The sequence below is a fragment of the Hemiscyllium ocellatum genome, chromosome 2 (genome assembly GCF_020745735.1).
Source record: "Hemiscyllium ocellatum isolate sHemOce1 chromosome 2, sHemOce1.pat.X.cur, whole genome shotgun sequence".
NCBI classification, from domain to species: domain Eukaryota; kingdom Metazoa; phylum Chordata; class Chondrichthyes; order Orectolobiformes; family Hemiscylliidae; genus Hemiscyllium; species Hemiscyllium ocellatum.
Window position 1 is genome coordinate 149,957,941 of NC_083402.1, and position 24,963 is coordinate 149,982,903.

General features: G+C 41.9%; 2 protein-coding genes across 8 annotated transcripts in view; one reads left to right on the forward strand and one right to left on the reverse strand.

The window, feature by feature from the left end:
- On the forward strand, positions 1 to 23,441 carry LOC132829707 (angiopoietin-related protein 3-like). The gene is made up of 7 exons (XM_060847075.1): positions 1 to 474; positions 10,607 to 10,717; positions 13,534 to 13,639; positions 16,202 to 16,306; positions 16,763 to 16,858; positions 18,743 to 19,018; positions 23,266 to 23,441. The coding sequence occupies exons 1-7, from the start codon at positions 1 to 3 to the stop codon at positions 23,439 to 23,441; spliced, it is 1,344 nt and encodes a 447-aa protein (XP_060703058.1).
- The window catches only part of dock8 (dedicator of cytokinesis 8), a 273,645-nt gene that overhangs the window by 119,799 nt on the left and 128,883 nt on the right, over positions 1 to 24,963 (reverse strand). The gene's annotated exons all lie outside the window — the stretch shown is intronic.

Consider the following 24,963-nt stretch of genomic DNA (forward strand, 5'->3'; position numbering starts at 1 on the left):
ATGGAGACATTACATTTCATCGTGGTAATTGGTCTTATTTGCTCCACATCAAGTCTCCCAGGAAACACCGACAGAAAGGAAAAAACTCAATTTGCCTCATCCAGTGACATTAGCCTTCTCGCTCGTGGTCTTTACCTGGTCGGCAAAGGCCTGAGGGAGCACACAGACAAAACGAAGGAAGAGATGACTACTGTGTTAGAACTGCTGGATATTTACAATACCTCCATTGTGAACCTGGGCGACCAGGTCAGGCTAATAGAAAGTGCTGAAAGGGCACTGGGGAGCAAGGCTGAGAAGCTGGAACTTCAGGATCAGGAACTCCATCAAAGGTTCACCGAGCTCAGAAGCGAGCAAACGAAAGCAATGCAGGGCCAGCAGTCAGTTGCTAGCAAGGTGGATTCCCTGGAAGGAAAGCTGGAGAGGATTCTAGGAACTCTCGAGAAAAACAAGTCCGCAGACATCCCCTTTAACAAGGTAAGCCAGCACCTCTTAAAGTTGCAAAAAAAGTAAAAGAGGTGGTGCTATTATACAGTTTAATAATTTTATAGATTTAAGACAGACGATGTTCAATAATACTTAACACAGGCATTACATATTACTTCTTAGATCTTACAGCAAGCTGCTGGAAAATGAGTAACTTGCGAATAGGAATTATTCCTATGCAGTACCTAGAGTCATAAAATATTACTTTAAAATGTAAAAAAAACTTTTGGTGCGTACGAAGATCCTATCTTCCATATGCTAGATTGGGCTCAACAAATAACACAAAATTATATGGGTTGGAGCATGCGACTAGCAAGAAACTATTTTAGTCTGCTGTTTTAATTTAAATAACAGCAGGAAATGGAGGTTTTTTTAAAAAACTAACTGGCAAATACTCTAACGAATCCAGCTGTATGATATAGTGAAACAAAGAACTGCAGATGCTGAAGATCTGAAAGAGTTTTTCCAGTAATTTCTATTTTTGATCCAGCTCTCCTACATTGTCAGATGACTTAACACACAGCGTGTAGGGGCCCAGAATAACTTCCGCCTTCATTTCTAAAGCAGACTATCCATGGCATTTATAACAGAATCTATCGATAATCTTTACAGTGCAAACTGACCATAGGAATCAACTGAATGTAAGACTAGAGGAATTAATAGCAATGTTAGTTTGAATATACTGCACACTGACACAAGTTCAAATCCACTAGTTCAAGTACCTACTAACATAACAAAACAAAACATTAAAAACAACATAAGGCTGAAAAGTGCTGGTTCACTGAAGGAATCTACGGCTGTTTTCAAACTATTTACATTTGTTGTTGAATATCAGCAATAATCTGATCAGAATCTATTCCAAACATCTTAGACATCTCGAAATAATGTGGACAGAGTAGAATCAGAGGTATCAACCTGATCCATACACTAGCCATTTGATAATAAGGAATGGTAGCAATAGTTGTCATGTTATTCAAGTCTTAGTCCAAACACCTGCAATAATGATAAAACAAAGAACTGCGGATACTGGAAATCTGAAACAAAAACAAAAATATCTGCAGAAACTCAGCAGGTCTGGAAGCATGTGTGGAGAGAGAAAGTTAAAAATCACACAATACCAGGCTATGGTCCAACAGGTTTATTGGGAGGCACGAGCTTGCGAAGCACTGTTTCTTGTTCCAGGTTCAGTGACCCTTCCTCAGAACCCAAGGAATAAGCCAATGTGCTAAATCCAACCAGAGACATTTCAAATATAAAATAAATCTAATAAAAAAAGGTGGTATTGCTAATGACATCAGCTTGTTGTCAAAAGCTTTCAGGCTCATTAAAGCCCTTTGGAAGGAAATCTACGAACCTTACACAGTCTGACCTTTAGTTACACGAGTCGGACTGCAAATTGCTCTCTGAAATGGTTTAACAAACTACTCATTTAACAAAAATTAGGGTTGGCCAATGAATCTCAGCAACCTCCACATGCTGCAAATGAATTAGAAAAATACATGGTACCTATAAAGATATCTGCATCAACTCTCATTTTCTCTTCATTATCGCTGCTCCTTTGCTAACTGCACACATAGCGATCTGATTGTTAGTCTTCACGGACTTACTTCTCTGCAGTGTATGTGGAGAATTAAGACAGAGCAAACTACTGAAATCAAGCAGAACAGGAATGTGATTAAGTCGGTCCAGAGAGTGGACAGAGAGAGAGTCAGAGTTAATGAGAATGAAGGCAGATGGTAAATGAAAGAAAAGTGAGCAAAGTTAATGAATGGACTGAAGATGAAAAGGCAGGGGAAGAAGAGAAGTGGAAACGGAGGGAGGAAGGAAGATGATGAGGATGGAGACAGGAGATAATTGTTAGTTGGAAGACCTGGGCAAGCTTTCTATTCAACCACTAAAGTCTCCATTTGAATCAGCGATTGGCCAGTGAACATCAGTCTCTCTTGCTAATAAACTCCAAAAATGCTCTTTGTGAGTGTGGTAGCAGGTTGGACAGCAGTTGGTGGGGAGGAAGATGTGCTGTGCATTGATGTCTTACTTTGCCTGCCTTCCTTCAGACCACAACACAATTTCTGGTCACGACTCACTCTAGGGTTTTTTTCTTGCTTGGTCAGTCATGAGATACCATCCAGTGACAGACAATTGATTTTGTGGATTATTAGTTGAACTACAAGCAAACTGCCACATGTAAACAAGATCAGCACTTGACTCAAAGACTGTTTTGGGAAAAATGGGTTTTAATTCATGGGGCACTGGCAGCAGTATTGAGGAGAATAGGACCTAAATTCCCTTGATTCATGGGAAATTTCAATAGGTTGGAGAATAACAGATTCATCTCCTATACTCAATAATGGAAAGGAAACAAAAAGCAGGAAATTATGGGTCAGTCAGCTTATTATCCATCAAAGGGAATATGCTCAAAGCTATTATTGAAGTTATAATGGTGTACTTAGAAAGTTCAAGGTTATCAGACAGACTCTACATGATCTTGGGAAAGGGAGGTCACATTCAATCGATCTTTGCTGTTCTCTGAAGGAGAATTATGTGCTGAGGATAAAGGGAAACCAGTGATATATCTCCTCTTAGATTTCCAGAAGACAAAGTGAGGTGCCACATCAAAACTTATGACGTTCTGGGGGTAGAACTGGCACATTGACAATGATAGAACACAAACTAGCTAACAGCAAGCAGACAGGCAGCATAAACGGGTCATTTTCTCATTGGCAAGAAGTAACAATCAATATGACATAGGATCAGTGGGGGAACCTTAATGCTTTGCAGCTTTATATAAGCAACAGCTAGGATGAAGGGGGGGAAGGTGTGGTTGCTAAAGTTGCTCATCACACAAAGATAGGTAGGTTACTTGTGACAAGGAGATAGGAGGCTACAAAGGGAAAAATAGATAGGTTAAGTGCGTGGGCAAAGTCCTAGCAAATAAATATACTGTGGGAAAATGAAATTATCCATTCTGGCAGAAAGAATTTTTTAAAATTACTATCTAAATGAGTTGAGGTTGCAAAACTCTGAGCTGCAGAGGAACCTTGCAGTTGGAGTGCATAAATGACATAAGCCTAGTAATTAAGTAAGCAAGCAATTAGGAAATGTATAATAGAAAGTCATTGTTCATTGTGAGTGGAACTGAATACAAAAGTAGGTAGAATATGTCTAAGTTATATAGGGCATTAGTGAGACTACACCTGGAGTACTTTATATAAGATTGGTCTCCTTAGTTAGGGAAGAATGGAAAAGAAATGAGAGCAGTTTAGAGAAGGTCAACCTGACTAACATCTGGAGTGAACAGATTATTTTATGAAGAAACGTGAGACTGACTATACTTGCATTGGCTGGAGTTTAGAAGAATAAGAGTTGCCTTCTTTGAAACATACCAAGATCCTGACTTGTACTAACAGGATGGATGTGGAAAATAAAGCAAGTCCAGGGGGCCCCCTTTATTTATACACGGAGAGTCCTTGATACTGATCCAGCTCCCTCAGAGCCGGCTCTCAGAGTGAACAGAACCTCTGACACTCCTGTTTTCTTTTTGTTTCATTAAGTATATTCCTTTATTGTAGTAACAAAGATCACAAAATTCATGATTTCCATACAGGAACGCTGATTTATGCTTTCACAATTTACAATTGTTACGAAAATTCTGCAATAGATCTTCAAGAATGAAACACAAGTATCATTCACAGCAAAGTCAGAGTCCCAGCACTGGCAATGTATTTCTCTGCAATTCAAGATGTAGAGTAGTGTTCAATTCAGCAACTACTGCAGAATATCATTCCACAGTTCAATTCATTATGACTGAATCAGGCCATGCAGCTGGTTAACAATGCAACAGAATTAAATAATCTATTAAACCACTTCTGCAATGCAGCATTACAACTTTAAAATAGTGGTTATTAAATTGGAATTCTGTAGTCAGTGCTTGGTATGGAACCAGTTGTAAACAAGAGACAGGCCACATTTCTTCACTTCAGGAGCTCATGCTATTGCTTTTGCTTCAGGCAGAAAAGCCTCCCAGTATTTTATTAACTGTTGCTGAGTTTGCACTAAAGATTCAAGGTACTTAACTGTAACAGTTTTAAAGTCCTTTACTCTTTCTTTCTCAAATCTACCAACTTCCTTGCGAATGGTTTTTGAGATCTGTTCAAAGTCGACATTCCTGTTTATTTTTTTTTGGAACCTCCGACCCTCTTGATTCTTTTTTTTCCCCAACCCCCCTCCACACTACCACCTAACTGCGGTAGTGCTTATTTTTTCCCCAGCACCCATGGTGAGTGTATGACACTCCTGTTTATATCTGTCAGCCAGGGCTCTCTGATTGGACCAGGTTAAAGGCCCCAATTGGGGAACTCATATTCTGTGAAGTCCATCAAGCTGACCTTGTCATAATCATGACAGAAAGGATGTTATTTCTTATCAAAGATTCTAGAAATAGGTGTCACACTTTAAAATAAAGAGTCATGCATTTAAGACAGGGATGAACAACTTTTTTTCTTATGAGGGGTCATGTGTCTTTAGAACTCTCTTTTTCAAAAGGCAGTGGAAGCATAGTCTTTGAGTTTTTTTATGGCAGGCGTAGATAGATTCTTGATAAGCAAGAGAATGAAAGGTGAGCAGGCATAGGTTGGAATGTGGAGCAATCAGCACAACTATGATCTTAATTAACAGGGTGACAATAGTCTAGCTTTAAGTGGTGTATTTTGTCCTGGCATTTTTTTTTTAAATGAAGAGACATTAAGACAAAGGTGATGAGTGGTCCGTTCCAAGTCAATAAAGTAAACAGCTTATGAGGCTTTGGGTTTTTTAAAAAAGAAGTTGGAACAGTAGAAGCAGGTTGAATGGCTGCAGTCAGGCTCCTGCAGACCCACGGTTTTAGTTTAGCTTCCAGCAGCTGTTGGGTTTTTGAAGCTGCCATACACCCACCCTTCTAGCAACATACTTGAATTCTCTCTCTCTCTCTCCCCGAGTTTTACTTGATGGTCTTCCCTCCAACACTGGAGAAACATTGCACGGGAGACAATTTATTTTACTGAATTTGCCTTTACCAAAGGTGTGTTCATGGGATGTTACTATATTGGATGTTAAAGAAACTATTATTCGGTTAAGTTTATGTTTATAAAGTCAAATTCTGCTTTCCTTTGTTTGTATTTTAACTGTAGAGTAAGACTAAAGTGTGTTTTGCTTAAAGCCGAGTAGTGTAACCTTTCAAATTACATTTGGAACACAGCACCTTACACTTACCTTTGAATAAAAAAAGTTAGGGTCCAGGCTATCTTCTTGATATATTTGAAGAGGGTTCGGTCTGGTCCATAACAAATACTGGCTTGAGGCCAAGTGGTAGACACCTGTTCCTAATTTGTATGTTTGTACGGACAGCCCTTTTGTGATTGAAGAACATTTAGAACCTTAAACCTCCTGCAATTATTTGGCTTTTGTTCAAGGTTCAGAGCTAGAAATTAAATGAATGAAATCATTACAGTTTTCCAACTGAAATCAAGGTGCCCAAAATAGTCTGTAGGAAAACGATGAGCTGACTTTGTTGATGTTCCTAATAGTCAGAGGGAAATTGAGAATCAAACTTGAAAGGAGATGTCAGCTATCTGTAAGAATAAATGGGGGGGGATTTTAACTTTCCAAACATAGACTGGGACTGCCATAGTGTTAAGGGTTTAGATGGAGAGGAATTTGTTAAGTGTGTACAAGACAATTTTCTGATTCAGTATGTGGATGTACCTACTACAGAAGGTGCAAAACTTGACCTACTCTTGGGAAATAAGGCAGGGCAGGTGACTGAGGTGTCAGTGGGGGAGCACTTTGGGGCCAGCGACCCTAATTCTATTTGATTTAAAATAATGATGGAAAAGGATAGACCAGATCTAAAAGTTGAAGTTCTAAATTGGAGAAAGGCCAATTTTGACAGTATTAGGCAAGAACTTTCGAAAGCTGATTGGTGGCAGATGTTCGCAGGTAAAGGGACGGCAGGAAAATGGGAAGCCTTCAGAAATGAGATAACGAGAATCCAGAGAAAGTATATTCCTGTCAGGCTGAAAGAAAAGGCTGGTAGGTATAGGGAATACTGGATGTCTAAAGAAATTGTGGGTTTGGTTATGAAAAAGAAGGAAGCATATGTCAGGTATAGACAGGATAGATCGAGTGAATCCTTAGAAGAGTATAAAGAAAGTAGGAGTATACTTAAGAGGGAAATCAGGAGGGCAAAAAGGGGACATGAGATAGCGTTAGCAAATAGAATTAAAGAGAATCCAAAGGGCTTTTACAAATACATTAAGGACAAAAGGGTAACTAGGGAGAGAATAGGGCCCCTCAAAGATCAGCAAGGTGGCCTTTGCGTGGAGCCGCAGGAAATGGTGGAGATACTAAACGAGCATTTTACCTCAGTATTTACTGTGTAAAAGGATATGGAAGATATAGAATGTAGGGAAATAGATAGTGACATCTTGCAAAATGTCCATATTACAGAGGAGGAAGTGCTGGATGTCTTGAAACTCAAAGCTGGATAAATCCCCAGGACCTGATCAGGTGTAACTGAGAACTCTGTAGGAAGCTAGAGAAGTGATTGCTGGGCCTCTTGCTGAGATATTTGTATCATTGAGAGTCACAGGTGAGGTGCCAGAAGACTGGAGGTTGGCGAACGTGGTGCTACTGTTTAAGAAGGGTGGTAAGGACAAGCCAGGGAACTATAGACCAGTGAACCTGATGTCGGTGGTGGACAAGTTGTGGGAGGGAATCCTGAGGGACAGGATGTACATGCATTCGGAAAGGCAAGGACTGATTAGGGATAATCAACATGGCTTTGTGCGTGGGAAATCACGTCTCATGAACTTGATTGAGTTTTTGTGACTTCTTCAAAAGAGAATTGATGAGGGCATAGTAGTAGACGTGACCTATGTGGATTCAGTAAGGCATTCGAAATGGTTCCCCATGGGAGACTGATTAGCAAGGTTAGATCTCATGGAATACAGGGAGAACTAGCCATTTGGATACAAAACTGGCTCAAAGGTGACAGAGGGTGGTGTAGGGTTGTTTTTCAGACTGGAGGCCTGTGACCAATGGAGTGCCACAAGGATCGGTGCTGGGTCATTTACATAAATGATTTGTCATTTACATAAATGATTTGGATGCAAGCATAAGAGGTACAGTTAGTAAGTTTGCAGATGACACCAAAATTGGAGGTGTAGTGGACAGCGAAGAGGGTTACGTTATATTACAACAGGATCTGGACCAGATGAGCCAATGGGCTGAGAAGTGGCAGATGGAGTTTAATTCAGATAAATGTGAGGTGCTGCATTTTGGGAAAGCAGATCTTAGCAGGACTTATACACTTAATGGTAAGGTCCTAGGGAGTGTTGCTGAACAAAGAGACCTTGGAATGCAGGTTATAGCTCCTTGAAAGTGGAGTCGCAGGTAGATAGGATAGTGAAGGGCTGATGAAGGGCTCTGGCCCGAAACGTCGAATTTCCTGTTCCTTGGATGCTGCCTAACCTGCTGTGCTTTAACCTGCAACACATTTTCAGCTCTGATCTCCAGCATCTGCAGACCTCACTTTTTAGTGAAGAAGGTGTTTGGTATGCTTTCCTTTATTGGTCAGAGTATTGAGTACAGGAGTTGGGAGGTCATGTTGCAGCTGTACAGGACATTGATTAGGCCACTGTTGGAATATTGCATGCAATTCGGTCTCCTTCCTATTGGAAAGACATTGTGAAACGTGAGAGGATTTAGAAAAGATTTACAAGAATGTTGCCAGGGTGGAGGGTTTGAGGTATAGAGGGAGGCTGTAAGGCTGGAGCTGTTCTCCCTGGAGCATTGGAAGCTGAGGGGTGACCTTATAGAGGTTCACAAAATTATGAGGGGCATGGATAGGATAAATAGGCAAAGTCTTTTCCCTGGGGTCAGGGAGTCCAGAACTAGAGGGCATAGGTTTTGGGAGAGGGGAACGATATAAAAGAGACCTAAGGGGCAACATTTTCATACAGATGGTGCTACGTGTATGGAATGTACTGCCAGAGGAAGTGGTGGAGGCTGGTACAATTGCAACATTTAAGAGGCATTTGGATGGGTATATGAATAGGAAGGGTTTGGAGGGATATGGGCCAGGTGCTGGCAAGCGGGACTAGATTGGGTTGGGATATCTGGTCAGCATGGGCAGGTTGGACCGAAGGGTCTGTTTCCGGGCCGTACATCTCTATGACTCTACGTTGAAAACTTGAGGTTTGCACAGACATTGCTCTTACTGGGCTGTTCCTCCAATTGAAAATGATGTTATTGTTTAAAAGGTAAAGCAGCTCCATATGGAAAAAAACCTTTTAAAATGCTCTGAATTTAAATATTTCAGTTTGTTGAAATCGGGGTTTGAAGAAAAGTGCTATTGAACTTTTTAAGTGCAATAATTTCTTCTAGAGTCATAGGATCATATAGATCAACAGCACAGAAAAAAGGCCCTTCATCCCATCACGTCTGTGCACGATTCTAATCCCAATTCCCAGCACTTGACCCATGGCCTTGTATACCTGGGCATCACAGGTGTATAGCTAAATATTTCTTAAAGGTACGTATTGACATTCTCTGTCTCTTTCATCCTTCCAGGCAGTGAATCCCAAATTCCCACCACCTTCTGGGTGACAAAGACTTTCCTCATCTCCTCTAAAGCTTCTGTATTGTTCCCTTTAATCTGAGACCCGGTCATTGATCCCTCCACCAAGGGGAAAAGTTTATTTCTGTCTATGTGGCCATGGCATACCCTTATAAAGCATGCCATAAAGATGTCTAATCTGAAATATTAATACAGATTATCACTGGTTGGACAATACACATATTGTGGACATTTTGGAATAAACACTATATAATGTAAAGGAAACTGACTGCAACAGGGAGAACTGTTGCATTTGTAAAGGACACCAGCTGCTTGACTCAAGTCACTGAGGGAACACAACTTTTTTTTTAGACTTACAGTGTGGAAACAGGCCCTTCGGCCCAACAAGTCCACACCGACCCGCTGAAGCGCAACCCACCCATACCCCTACATTTACCCCTTACCTAACACTACGGGCAATTTAGCTTGGCCAATTCACCTGACCCGCACATCTTTGGACTGTGGGAGGAAACCGGAGCACCCGGAGGAAACCCACACAGACACAGGGAGAACGTGCAAACTCCACACAGTCAGTCGCCTGAGTCGGGAATTGAACCCGGGTCTACAGGCGCTGTGAGGCAGCAGTGCTAACCACTGTGCCAAACTTTCAGAGAGGTTACATGATTGGTTGTGATAAAGCTGTTCGCTGTGTACACAAACAGATAGTATGATAAACCCCAACTCTGGAGACACAACCATTGTCCACCTCTCTCTCTCTGAAGCCCCTCTAATCAAAATCTGAGAGTTGAAAACCCACTGCAGATCCTCATCACCACAAATGCAATGTTGAGGGAGAACTCTGAATCAACATTGCTGTCTCCACTTAAAAAAAAAATCAACCAGCCATAACTGATCCAGGAAGAAATCCAAAAGCTTGTGAGGAAAGTGACTTCAGCTCCAGATCAACATTTGGGGCAATTCATCTACAGCTTACTTTTCTGAATTCATCTGTTACTTAGCCAGGGTAGTTTTAAGGCAAGTACATTCAATAGTTGTTTCCCCCGTGACTGTGTGTCTGTGGGCATGAGTCTGTGTAGTGTGTCTGAGTGTGTGTCTGTTTTCAAGAAACATAGTTGTGTACACCTTTTGTTAATTATAAGTTTTGCTTGATGATTTTAGTTTGCAGTAACCTAGTTCTTTATTTGCTACTTAAGGAACTTGGGTGACTTGTTTCTGATCCTAAGCCATATACAATCTGTTGCAAATATAACTCGCAAATCTTTAAATTCAAACTTTGTTGGGACAAGTGGAACAATGGGACAAGGAAATAAATCAGTTCACTCCACCTTACTCAAATAGTACAGATCTATTGCTGTTCTATAAGTGTACACCAACATACATCACTGTGGTGAGTAAAAGTTTATGTAACATTGACATTTTGAAAGTGTAAACTTCTGCTGTCATCATGGAAAATTGCCCATTGAATTGAATGGTCAATTCTGATATAATCAAAATTTAATTTTCCAGTCTGTGATCGAGTTTCACAACCAGCATGTAGATGATATTCTGGCATTGGTGAAAGCCCAGCAACAGCAGATTGATGAGCAGAACATGCAAATTCAACTGTTGGTGAACAAGGTCAGTGCAGTCACACTTCCATGGAGTCGTATTTCCAATGCACTATTGTGCCCTTGATGGACAATTGTTGAGAGCATTACGCTAACGCAACACAATTTTTGCAGAAGGCATTTCATACAATGAGTACAGAGAATGTTTGTGGAAGGGAAAGGTAAATATACTTGAGATCCCATTTCAGAAAGGCAGTAAATTTCAGGCTGATGCCTTTAGGAACATTCCCTCTCATATTTCCTGTAGCTTTTCCATGCTTCACGTGTCTAGTGGCAGCTTCAACTTATGCCACACTCAGGAGGAGACCAAGATCATCTTTGATGGGAATTTGGGGGATTTCATCCAACACGTCCCTGTCACCGATGCATCGTGATTTAGGAGTTCTTTGAAGAATCTTCTCCATTGGACGCTCTCTGTCTTTCGAAAGGGTTCCATCCTTACTCCATGCGGTTTGATGCCAAGAGCTTTGGCTCTGTGTATTGCCTTGGTGGGACTGAGATTATGGGGAGAAGGCAGAAGAATGAGGCTGAGAGAAAGATCAGCCAATTTCAAATGATCCAGCAAACTCTTTATGCTGAAGGGCTAATCCTATAGCTCATGGTAAATGCTGGGTGTTAGGCTGGTCAGCAATGCTTTGGCTTTCTCAGTCCACCACTGGTTTTTGATTTCCTTAGTTTTTCTTTCTAATTCTGACTTTATCATTTGGTCAGTTCTCCTCTTTGCCCCACTGGTGATATCGTTTCAGCCCGGAGAGCTTTCTTCTTCTTGTTGATGAGGTCTCGGATAATGTGGTCATTTTTGTTGACCCAGTCTTGGTGTTTGCCGGTCTGGTAACTGATGGAGTCTTCACAGATGGTGGCATCTTCAGCTTGTTCCAGATTTCCTCCACTCCAACAAAATGAACACCCTGGAGAATTTGGTGAAGAGATCGTGTGATGTTTGCTGGTCTGCTCGGCTTTTCTTTCAGAATTGTTTCTTCATATTCAGTTGCTTCTGGTAACATTTGAGGGACATTGAGGAGTGGGTGAGCTGGTGGTCTGTCGAGTAGTTGTCTGCACTGGTCATCATTTTGGTTAATGAGTACTTTAGTCTTGGCATCAAATGATGGTGTAATCAATTATGTGCCAGTGCTTTGATTGCAAACGCCTCCAAGAAGTCTTGAACTTGTCACTTTGATGGAACAGTGTGGTGGTGATGACCAGCTGGTGTTCCAAACATTTTGGTAAACAGGAGAATCCTTTTGGATTTGCAATTCCTTTATGGTTGTCCCTTTCCAGAGTTGGGGGTCTTTTCCAATGCTGGTGTTGAAGTCTCTGAGGAGGATAGTTTTATCAAGGGTTGGAGCATAAGCACTCATAACCGTTGCCTGTTGGCTCATGGCAAGTTGTAGACAGAGAGTCATGGAGGTGATTGCTGATGCCAACAGGGTTTCTGAGAGTTGGTTGATGAGTTTGTCTTTGAGGAGAAAGTGAGGTCTGCAGATGCTAGAGATCAGAGCTGAAAATGTGTTGCTGGAAAAGCGCAGCAGGTCAGGCAGCATCCAAGGAACAGGAGATTCGATGTTTCAGGCATAAGCCCTTCTTCAGGATTCCTGAAGAAGAGCTTATGCCTGAAATGTTGAATCTCCTGTCCCTTGGATGCTGCCTGACCTGCTGTGCTTTTCCAGCAACACATTTTCAGCTCTGATGAGTTTGTCTTGACAGCTAATACAATTGCATGCACCCTGGCTTAATATTTGAGTTCTTCTCTTCAGAAGATGTTACCACCACTTTCTTCCCTCAGCTTCCCTTCACCTGCAATTGACAGCAGGGCAGCTCCTGCTGAAGTGCCAGGGTTCACGGGCAACAGGGGCAGCTCCTCGTTCCAGACGATTGATTGCTCATTGTCCATTTCAGGGTCTGGGCTTGGGTTTGACTTTGGTTTTTAGACCCATTTCCTGTGACAAGGAAACCATGGTGACAGGGTGACCTCCCTACTGGTGCAGCCATTGACACTGTACAAATGTATTCTGCCTGGATCACTGTTGAGGACTTGTTTTGGATTCGAGTTTATGAGCTGCAAGGTTTTGGTGAGACCACACTTGGAATATTGTGTCCAGTTCTGGTCGCCCCACTTTAGGGAAGATACAGAGGTTTTGGAGAGGGTGCAAAGAAGGTTTACCAGGATGCTGCCTGGACTGGAGGACTTGCTTTATGAAGAAAGGTTGAATAAGCTCAGACTTTTCCCTCTGGAGAGAAGGAGGAAGAGAGGAGACCTGATCGAGGTGTACAAAATAATGAGAGGAATAGATAGAGTCAATAGCCAGAGACTTTTCCCCAGGGCAGGATTGACTGGTACGAGAAGTCATAGTTTGAAGATATTAGGAGGAAGGTGTAAAGGAGACATCAGAGGTAGGTTCTTTATGCAGAGAGTTGTGAATGCATGGAATGTGTTGCCAGCAGTGGTGGTGGAAACAAAGTCATGGAGATATTTAAGCAACTGTTGGACACGCACATGGATAGCAGTGAGTTGAGGGGTGCATAGATGAATTTACTATATTTTACATTAGGATTAATCCTCGGCACAACATCGTGGGCCGAAGGGCCTGTTCTGTGCTGTATCTTTCTATGTTCTATGTACTATGTTTTGGCTGGTTCCTCCCTGCCAACCTTCCTATCGGGGTGGCCTTGACAGGATTGCAGGACTTCTGACAGCATTTCAGTCTTGTTAAAGTTTCACATAAAAAAGCAAGTCATTAAATGTTTCTGTGATATACTGTAAGTTGTTGACTCAAATATAAATGCTTTATAAAGCAATATTCCACTACATTATTAATCCATCTGAAGATTTCAGACTTCAGTCTCAAAGAACAATTCAACTTCAAGAAGAATGTGAAGGGAAACGATCATCTTGCTGATCACTGGAAAACCCAAAAGGCAGCCTTATCTGACAGTGAGTACACCTTTACAATCTTAATCCACCTCAAGTTTATGACCTAAATACTGTCCGAAATATCTTGTGGATAGCCATTGAAATGGGGTCATTGTGAAGAAGAGAAACTTAAAGAGCCACTTTCACAATTCAGTGGTGCTCCAAACCAACTCTTAATCACAGAAATACCATTGTGAAAGAACATTAAATATCATGAAAACAGTACACAAAAGAGAACGTTTTTCATTTTACACTCATCAGGACTGACACAAGAAATCAAACAAGGAAAAGGAACATCAATTTCTAAAGTGTGAGAAGGGAGAGCAGCCAATTTAAGATTATCAGTTGAGCTTGCTTTGAGGTTCATTTGTCCATGCTGGACCTCCATATGTCATTCTGAGCAGATAGGATCCAAATGATCCTCATGACCATCACCGAACATCAAAAACAAACCATAAACTGGAAGCTTTCTACCTTCTTGTGGAGGAAGCAACAGGAGGTTGACATACAACTGCAGATTTACAGGGAACCTATGGTCCATTCTTTAAGAAGATGTTCAGCCTCTAATTGTCATCATCAGTTAGAAATTTTAAAAAGCTGGCCAGGTTGTAGAACACTCTAGATTAGCAGTAAGGTCATACATTGTCCCTAAGACAATGCTGCATCATGCTGTTGCGTGAATCTGGATTAACATAAGGACCCAAATAACCTGCCAACTCAAGGGAAGACAGTACAACAAGACAATAGATAAGTTGATCTGAAATAGCAATTTGGTTGTACAAAGGCAGCAAATGTAATGAGACTCTCAAAGTATTTAGCTCATTAATTGTCTGGATTTAAATTCATACTCAGCCTAGAATTAATTTGTAATGATGTAAGAATTTGCTCAAAGACAAACCATAAAAACTCAAGAGGATAACTGCACCTAAAGCACAAGAAATGGAAAGAATTTCATCGAGGCTTAAGAGGATTAACTGAAAGGTTAAAGAATCATTGCAGACAAAGAGTCACAAATGAATTATTGTAAACCTCTTGCAGGAAATACTTTCTTGCAACTAATTAAATGTATAACTGTTAGAGAAAATGAGAAATACACTTCATAAACTCAGTGATGGAATCATTATGGCACAGAGGAGATCAGTTGTATAACCTTTCATAGCAGTTTGGAAATCAATCATTAACTGAATTAGTGAAGCACCGTTCTCTTACTTCTGGTTTTGCTTTAGCCAAACAATAAATAAAAAATTACGATATATCATAATCAAAGTGAATATAACGTGAGTTATTTGATGGTTAGCTAATTCTCAAACACTGTATTTACTTTAGTTACAGTTGTTCAATTCTCCTGTGGCCATCTGAATGCCATCAGCTGTCAGCTTACCATCAAAGCTTGTAAACAGACAAATTCCTTAGAAAGGCATTAAGGGTCAGGTCAATGAACTTACAAGAAAAACTTTCAGTGACTCTGAAACATGAATGCTCCTTCTGAAGAAATGTCATATTGAACTTGAAATGCTAACTCTCTCTCTCTCTCTCGGGTTATATCCAAACCGTTGCCTTCTCCAGCTTCTGATGTTGCCTGGTTTGCTGTGTTCTTCCAGCCTCCTGTTTATCTACCCTCTGTTTCATTGACCAGAAACTAAACTGGATGGGCCATGTAAACACAGTGGCAGCAAGTGCGGATCAGAGGCTGAGAATTCTGCAGTGAATAATTCACCTCCTGACTCCCCAAAGCCTGTCCACCATCAACAAGACACAAGTCAGGAATGTGAATAAATACTCTGCAATTTGTGCAGTTCCAAAACCCGTCAAAGAGATCGACACCATCTAACACAAAGCAGCCTGCTTAATGGCATCACATCCACTGCCTCCACCCCTGATCTACAGGAGGAGCAACATGCATCATCGACAAGATGCACTGCAGAAAGTTATACATAGCTGTTATAATAACACCTTCCAAATCACAGCCACAACATGGAGAAGGGCAAGGGCAGCAGATATATAGGAATGCCACCACCTACAAGTTCCCTTCCAAACCATCCTGACAAGGAAATATATCACTGTTCCTTCAGTGTCACGTGGCAAAACCATGAAACTTGTTCCCTAACAGCATTGTGGTGTACTGACTTTAAACGGACTGCAGCAGTCCAAGAAGGCAGTTCTTGTCAAGGGCAGCTCAGGATGGACAATATGTGCTGACTCAGACAATAATGCTAGATCCCATGAATGAACACAAAAGTCACCTGTATGAGAACATCCCTTAACATAGGCACGGATCTACACCAAAGCTTCACCTACAACAGATTATTGACAATAACCAGTGAGTGAAGAAGCAGACAGCATCATTTTAAGAGGCTTATTATAAAATGAATGCAAACCTACTCTTGCAGCCCTAATATTTACACGGCTAGTCCAGTTCAGTTCCTGGTCTTTGGTAACTACGGGATGATGTGAGTGGGGCCATTAGTGATAGTAATGATATTGCAGGTCTTTACTGAATTTGTGATGCCCTTTTTCAGCTGATTCGGTGTAAGTGCTGGTTAACAGATGTGATTTACTCACAACTGAAACATGCTCTTTCAGCTGACTGTCATCAGCTTTTCAAGAGGGGAGAAAGAACAAGTGGAGTTTACAGCATCCAGCCTCAAGGATCCCAGCTACTGCAAACATACTGCCAAATGACTCCAGGTCAGTTTGAATGCTGCATCCATGAAACCACACCATAAAAGCTTAAAGTACTTGTACTTGGTTTCAACAAGTGTTGCAAATCTTGAATGGACAACTATAAAGTACACCGAGGACTCCTGTGGTAGTGATGGTAATAGAAGTGATAATGTCCCTATCTCTGAGCTAGGAGACCTGGGTCCAGGTCCCACTTGCTCCAGGGTGTGTAGCAATATATCGGACCATGATTATTTTGAAAATACCTTAAAAAGAATCTTCGTATAATTCATATAAATCATCATCTGTGTGATTAATTGTCCTTCCAAAAGGTCAAACATGCAGAGGATTAAATTCTCAGTTCCTCTGATGCCCATATAAATGAGCATCGCCCTCAAAGAGCTCCTGTGAAAACTAATCCTGCTATGTCCAGTCTCAAATTAATCAAGTCTTTTTCTCTCTCTCACACACACACATATACAGAATCTGGTTGGACTGTGATTCAACGTCGATTTGATGGCTCTGTGGATTTTGATCGCTCCTGGTTAGATTATAAAGCAGGATTTGGAGATGTCCATGGTAAGAATCCAACATAAGGTGAACCATATAACATTACTCCATCTGTAACATATTCAATGCTCAACAAAGAGAAAATTTCATTTGATTTTGTTGCTACATTATAGTACCTTTTGGAGATTTTGTTAATTGAGTTCACATGAAGTGAATTTCTCATTAACTGGATGGTTTTCAACTTAACAATTTTCTTCTAAAGGTGCTGAGTGACCTGGAATATTTCCAGAATTTTCTGTCTCATTTTGGATTTCCAGCTTCTGTAGTATTTTGGTTTTGTCCTAATTTATCAGCTTTATTGCTTGTGATATTGTTCAATATTGATTAATAAAATAAGTGGACATCATTACAGTACCATGCACAGATTATTAGCTCTGGGCCCCAAAAAAAGCAAGCTCTTAAACAAAAAGGCAGAAAATTGTCTTTTGCGATTTTAGTAAAACACCAAAATCCAAATTTTATTACAAACCGACTGACTCCCACAGCTACCTAGATTACACCTCCTCCCACCCTGCCCCCTGTAAAAACGCCATTCCATATTCCCAATTCCTTTGCCTCCGCTGCATCTGTTCCCAGGAGGACCAATTCCATTACGTAACAACCCAAATGGCCTCCTTCTTCAAAGACTGCAATTTTCCCTCCAACGTGGTCGACGATGCTCTCCACCGCATCTCCTCCACTTCCCGCAACTCCGCCCTTGAACCCCGCCCCTCCAATCGCCACCAGGACAGAACCCCACTGGTCCTCACCTTCCACCCACCAACCTCCAGATATGTCGTATAATCCTTCATCATTTCCACCACCTCAAAACAGAACTCACCACTAGGGATATATTTCCCTCCCCTCCCCTCTCAGCGTTCCGGAGAGACCACTCCCTCCGCGACTGCCTTGTCAGGTCCACACCCCCCACCAACCCAACCTCCACTCCCAGCACCTTCCCCTGCAACCGCAAGAAGTGCAAAACTTGCGCCCACGCCTCCCCCCTCACCTCCCTGTAAGGCCCCAATGGATCCTTCCATAACTGTCGCTAATTCACCTGCACCTCTGCACACATCATTTACTGTATCCGTTGCACCCGATGTGGTCTCCTCTACATTGGGGAGACAGGCTGCCTACTTGCGGAACGTTTTAGGGAACACCTCTGGGACACCTGCACCAACCAACCCAACCACCCCGTGGCTGAACACTTAACCCTCCCTCCCTCTCCACCAAGGACATGCAGGTCCTTGGCCCCCTCCATCGCCAGACCATAGTAACATGACGCCTGGAGGAAGTGGGCCTCATCTTCCGCCTAGGAACGCTCCAACCACATGGGATGAATGCAAATTTCTCCAGCTTCCTCATTTCCCCTCCCCCCACCTTATCTCAGTCCCAACCCCCGGATTCAGCACCGCTCTCTTGACCTGCAATCTTCTTCCTGACCTCTCCACCCCCACCCCCTCTCTGGCCTATCACCCTCACCCCCACCTCCTTCCACCTATCGTATTCCCAACGCCCCTCCCCCAAATTCCCTCCCCCCTACTTTTTATCTCAGCCCGCTTGGCACACCAGCCTCATTCCTGAAGAACGGCTTATGCCTGAAATGTTGATTCTCCTGCTCCTAGGATGCTGCCTGGCCTGCTGTGTTTTTCCAGCATGACATTTTTCAACACCAAAATCCAAGATCGAGGCATGAAAACCATGTTGAAAGAGCTCACACGGAGGCCAATATTTCACACATAGATCTTTCTAATGGAACTGATTTTCTAAGATTTCCAAAGTGCTTTTCTCCTCCCTCCTCACTTTCTCTTTGTATTTGACCAACCTACATTTAAAAATAAATCTGCACTCAAAACGAAATATTAAGGCAAAAACTGCACCTTTTAAACAAACTGATCTCTGTTTTTTATTCAGGTGAATTCTGGCTAGGTTTAGAAAGTTTCTATCGAATTGGTCATCAGGACCAGTATGTTTTGCGAATTGAGCTGGAGGACTGGAAGAATGTGACACAGTTTATTGAGTATACGTTTAAAATAAGTGGCAAGGACAGTGACTATAGCCTGATAATTGGTCAGGTTTTGACCGGAGACTTATCATCAGCCTTGAGTGACTGCAAGGAAATTCCTTTTTCCACCAAGGATCGAGACAATGATCTTCACACTGATATAAACTGTGCTGAGCAACATTCAGGTATGGTGCTATTCATTCCAAGCAGTGCATCCATTATCAGACTTGATTCGGACCCATACTGATCAGAGGGTTCATTTCTTAAAAGACTTTTTTCAATTCTGTCATAGGATGGGAGCATGTCTTTAAACCAACACCTTCTGCTCCTTCCTAACTCCCCTTGAGAAAGTGATGGCACGCTGTCCTCTTAACCACTTTAGTCCTTCAGATGCAGTTATTACCAACCTGCACTGTGGGTCTAAGTTCCAGGATTTCATACAGCAACAGCAAGAGAAAAACAATACTATTTTAAATAATTTACTCTGGGTGTTGTAATTGTGCATCTATCAGGTACACTGTTACCACAAAAAAAATTCCAATCTTCGCTTGTAAGAGGGATACGAGTAATTTAAACAATGTTAAACAGAGATGAAGCTTTGCACTAGAAGTGACACACAACAATTCTGGTGAAGAGTCACCAGGTACAAAACATTAACTAAAACTTCGAAGATTTCGACCTGTGGATCTACTAGTCGGTATGGGTCAGAATTAAGAAAGATAATGGATCAGTTTCATTAACTCTGTTTCTCTCCCCTTGCTGCTGGCAGACCTGCTGAGCTTCTCCAGCGATTTCTGTTTTTTTTTACATACAATGCATTTAGAGCTAATTAATAGAATTGAATAAAGTCCTATAATGCTTTCATTTCATACCCATGAAGGCCTGCAGTAGCTAAATTTAAAGCAATTACTGTTATTCTTTAAAATCAATTTTCACATTTGGTATTCCCTTCCAGTACATTCAGGGAATAACAGGCTTCAACATCTGCATTCTTACTGCTTTAGAGAGAGAATAGGGCCCCTCAAAGATCAGCAAGGTGGCCTTTGTGTGGAGCCACAGAAAATGGGGGAGATAGTAAATGAATATTTGCATCAGTATTTACTGTGGAAAAGAATATGGAAGATATAGACTGTAGGGAAATAAATGGTGAGATCTTGCAAAATGTCCAGATTACAGAGGAGGAATGCTGGATGTCTTCAAATTGGTAAAGGTGGATAAATCCCCAGGACCTGATACAGAACTGGCTCAAAGGTAGAAGACAGAGGGTGGTGGTGGAGGGTTGTTTTTCAGACTGGAGGCCTGTGACCAGTGGAATGCGACAAGCATAGATGCTGAGTCCTCTACTTTTTGTCATTTGCATGAATGATTTGGATGTGAGCATAAGAGGTACAGTTAGTAAATTTGCAGATGACACCAAAATTGGAGGTATAGTGGACAGCGAAGAGGGTTACCTCAGATAACAACAGGATCTGGACCAGATGGGCCAAAGGGCTGAGAAGTAGCAGACGGAATTTAATTCAGATAAATGTGAGGTCCTGCATTTTGGGAAAGCAAATCTTAGCAGGACTCATACACTTAATGGTAAGGTCCTAGGGAGTGTTGCTGAACAAAGGGAACATGGAGTGCACGTTCATAGTTCCTTGAAAGTGGAGTCGCAGGTAGATAGGACAGTGAAGAAGGCATTTGGTATGCCTTCCTTTATTGGTCAGAGTATTGAGTACAGGAGTTGGGGGAGGTCATGTTGCAGCTGTACAGGACATTGGTTAGGTAAAAACAATGACTGCAGATACTGGAAACCAGATTTTGGATTAGTGGTGCTGGAAGAGCACAGCAGTTCAGGCAGCATCCGAGGAGCAGTAAAATCGACATTTCGGGCAAAAGCCCTTCATCAGGAATAAAGATGAAGGGCATTTGCCCGAAACGTCAACTTTGCTGCTCCTCGGATGCTGCCTGAACTGCTGTGCTCTTCCAGGACATTGGTTAGGCCACTGTTGGAATATTGCGTGCAATTCTGGTCTCCTTCCTATTGGAAAGATGTTGTGAAACTTGAAAGGATTCAGAAAAGATTTACAAGGATGTTGCCAGGGTTGGAAGATCTGAGCTACAGGGAGAGGCTGAACAGGCTGGGGCTGTTTTCCCTGGAGCGTCGGAGGCTGAGGGGTGACCTTATAGAGGTTTATAAAATTATGAGGGGCATAGATAGGATAAATAGACAAAGTCTTTCCCTGAGGTCAGGGAGTCCAGAACTAGAGGGCATAGGTTTAAGGAGAGAGGGGAAAGATATAAAAGAGACCTACGGGGTAACTTTTTCACGCAGAGGGTGGTACGTGTATGGAATGAGTTGCCAGAGGATGTGGTACAATCCTGGTACAATTGCAACATTCAAGAGGCATTTGGATGGGTATATGAATAGGAAGGGTTTGGAGGGATATGGGCCGGGTGCTGGCAGGTGGGACTAAATTGTGTTGGGATATCTGGTCAGCATGGATGGGTTGGACGAAAGGGTCTGTTTCCATGCTGTACATCTCTATGACTCTAGTGGCTCAGAAAGCTGTTACGGATTAAATTAATTGGTTAAAAAGTTGAATATGAGAAATGTTAACATATGAGGAACACTTGATACTCTGGGTTTATACTTGATGGAGTTTAGAAGGATGCGGGGGTGGGGGGGGGTCAATTTGAAACATACAAAATACTGAATGGCCTGGACAGAGTGGATGTTGGGAAGATGTTTCCATTGGTAGGTGCGACTAGGAGCTGAGGGCACAGCCTCAGAATAAAGGGAAGACTTTTTAGAAATTAGATAAGGAGAAACTTCTTCAGCCAAAGAGTGGTGAATCTATGGAATTCACTGCCACAGAAGACTGTGGAGGCCAGGTCACTGAGTATATTTAAGATAGATAAAGATAGGTTCTTTGAGTATCAAGGGGATCAAGGGTTACAGAGAGAAAGCGGGAGAATAGAGTTGAGAAACTTATCAGCCATGATTGAATGATGGAGCAGACTCAATGGGCTGAATGGCCTAATTTATGCTCATATGTCTCATGGTCTTATGGATGCCTGGATTCTTGTGGCACAGTAGTGGTGCCCCTACACTGACCAGGAAGCCAGGGTTCAAGTCCTACCTGCTCCAGAGGTATGCAATAGCATCTCTGAACAGTTTGATTAGAAAGTTAGGTTAATTTTTAAAGAAAATTGGACAACTGTCTTCTTGTGGTAAAAAATGAGGTCTGCAGATGCTGGAGATCACAGCTGAAAATGTGTTGCTGGTTAAAGCACAGCAGGTTAGGCAGCATCTCAGGAATAGGGAATTCGACGTTTCGAGCATAAGCCCTTCATCAGGAAGGGCTTATGCTCGAAACGTCGAATTCCCTATTCCTGAGATGCTGCCTAACCTGCTGTGCTTTAACCAGCAACACATTTTCAGCTGTCTTCTTGTGGTGCCATGTTAATGTCCCAGGACTGGGAGGCCCGGGTTCAAGTCTTCCTTGTTACAGAAGATTAGATTAGATTAGATTAGATTACTTACAGTGTGGAAACAGGCCCTTCGGCCCAACAAGTCCACACCGACCCGCCGAAGCGCAACCCACCCATACCCATACATTTACCCCTTACCTAACACTACGGGCAATTTAGCATGGCCAATTCATCGGACCTGCACATCTTTGGTCTGTGGGAGGAAACCGGAGCACCCGGAGGAAACCCACGCAGACACGGGGAGAACATGCAAACTCCACACAGTCAGTCGCCTGAGGCGGGAAGTGTGAGAGAACATCTATAAATAGATAGATTAGAAAATTATCTAATAACTTAGGTGGCGCAATAATTGAGAATTGAGATATGATTAATAAACATTAAATTCTAGTCAATACTTTTCTCATGATCTTCTGATTGTGTTAAGTACCACATTGATGGTATCAGGTTAATAACTAGAATTTGACTTTTTGCATATAAAGGGATAGTGAATTCTCAATACTCTTCATCCTCACAGAGCTGTTCTTATTAACAATCTTCAAGCTTGCTTTAAGTGATTTATTTTATTACAAGGTACAATCAAGTTAAAAATAAAACTATCCTGGACAGTCCCACAACTCCCAGATTCAGAATGGTCTCACCTTTCAGATAATGAGAGAGCAGGAAATATACTCATAAAATAATCATTATTATAAACATCATTTCTGAAACCACTTAAAGCAATGTGGATGAGGAAGGGATAAAGGATTCATGTTTCTTAACAATCCAGCCAATTGAGAAAGTGAATTTCATGATCATTTTGAGTAATCTTTATGTTTGACTTGTGCGAGGATGACAAGCACTCCCAGCCTCCTACCATTCAAAAACATTCCCTTGTTCCAAAATATTTGGATGGATAGGTTTGTTTATAGCTGTTGTGCTGCAAACCAAAATTATAGTGTAACATTTCCTCTTAAAGGTGGCTGGTGGTTTTCCGCATGTGGAGAATCAAATTTGAATGGGAAATACCTTCGATCCAAAATCAACAGGAGAACAGATCGGAAGAAGGGAATTTTCTGGAAAACTTGGAAAGGCAATTACTACTCTTTTAAATCCACACAACTAATGATCAGGCCAATGAAGATTATGAACTAAGCAAGTTTACTGTACTTTTGTGAACTAGAGAGTACAAACTGTGCTAAAGTTTACATTCCCAAATGTTCATTTCATCACAGCTAGCATTTCACATGATATTTCATCATTAGAACTGACATGGCGGGGTTTCACATCATTGGTTTCAGTGCAATGTCTTTATTTATTATGAGTGAAACATCTTGATGATTGTAATACACAGGATGCTGTTTCATACAAAGCTAACATCCCCTCTTATAGCCCCAAATCCAGGGAGACAATCCTTTAAATAAACAAAGACATTGTTCAATTCTTTTGCTTTGGGGTGGATAGTGTACATGGTGCCCCATTCCACAGGCAAAGGAATCATTTTAAAACTCATTGAAAGACACACCAACACCAGCATCCTCGACCAGGCCAACATCCCCAGCATCGAGGCACTGACCCTCCCCTTGATCAGCTGCGACCCTATGACTGACACGACATTTCCCAAGCAGGTGCTCTCCTCCCAGCTCTGAAACAGCTGGCAAGCCCCATGTAGACAGAGGAAGCACCTCAGTGATACTCTCAAAGCCTCACTGGGGAAGTGCAGCATTCCCACAGACACCTGGGAATCACTGACCCGAGACCATCCAAAGTGGAGGAGGAGCATCCAGGAAGGTGTCGAGTACCTCGAGACTTGCCATCCGGAAATAAACAGAAGCCAGGAGAAAACAGTGCAAGGAATGCACTGCCACACCAATCTCACACCCACCCCTTCCCAAGAGCACCTTCTCCCCCAGTGTAACAGAGCCTGCAGTAACCATGACGGTCTGTACATCCACCTACAGACTCATCCTGAGAGTGAAAAAAAAAGTCATCTTCAACTGTGAAGGACGGCTGATGATAGCTATGTTGTGTCAAACAGAAATATCAATGTAATTTGTTAAACCATGGAAAGAGTCAAGGAGGAGTGTTATGATTGTGTGTGCAGTGCAGACCAGAACAGAACAGAATTCTTTTTGTGCTGCCTGCAACTTCTATTGGCCCCCACAAAAATCATTTTACAAACTTACTTTTCCTGGATTTCTTAACCTTTATTGTTAATGAAAGCCATCACATGGCACATTCTCCAATATTTTCTTTCCTACGAAGGCAGTGTAATCAAAAAGAGACAGGTGCTGCAGCCTCTCTAAGTGCTGATGGGCAGGTCAATGGTTAGTACCTTCCAATCCCATTTCACAGCCATTACTTCAATGACATTTCCAATTTCAGGAGCTTCAATCAACCTTGAAGTTATTACTGTAATCTAATGTTGAAGGTATTTACTGGACAGAAGTCTTAATGTCGGCAATTTAAAAATGTGGCACTCCCTAAACTGGTCTTTTGGCAAAGTGTTAACTCATTATACAACTGAACCATATGGGTCAATAGTTCCTACATTCTAGCCCTAAGACACACTGTCTCACCACAGGGTAGTGATGGGGCACTTCAACTGATTTCAAGATTAAATGGTCTTTAGAATCAAAGAATATCTGCAGTGCGGAAAGAAGCCATTTGGCCCATC

Bases quoted from the DNA above. Each gene is read 5' to 3' on its own strand.
- LOC132829707 (XM_060847075.1), top strand. From the start codon at position 1: ATGGAGACATTACATTTCATCGTGGTAATTGGTCTTATTTGCTCCACA. The intron at 16,859-18,742 runs GTAAGAATCCAA...TTTTTTATTCAG, and splicing joins AGGATTTGGAGATGTCCATG to GTGAATTCTGGCTAGGTTTA. The intron at 19,019-23,265 runs GTATGGTGCTAT...TTCCTCTTAAAG, and splicing joins CTGTGCTGAGCAACATTCAG to GTGGCTGGTGGTTTTCCGCA.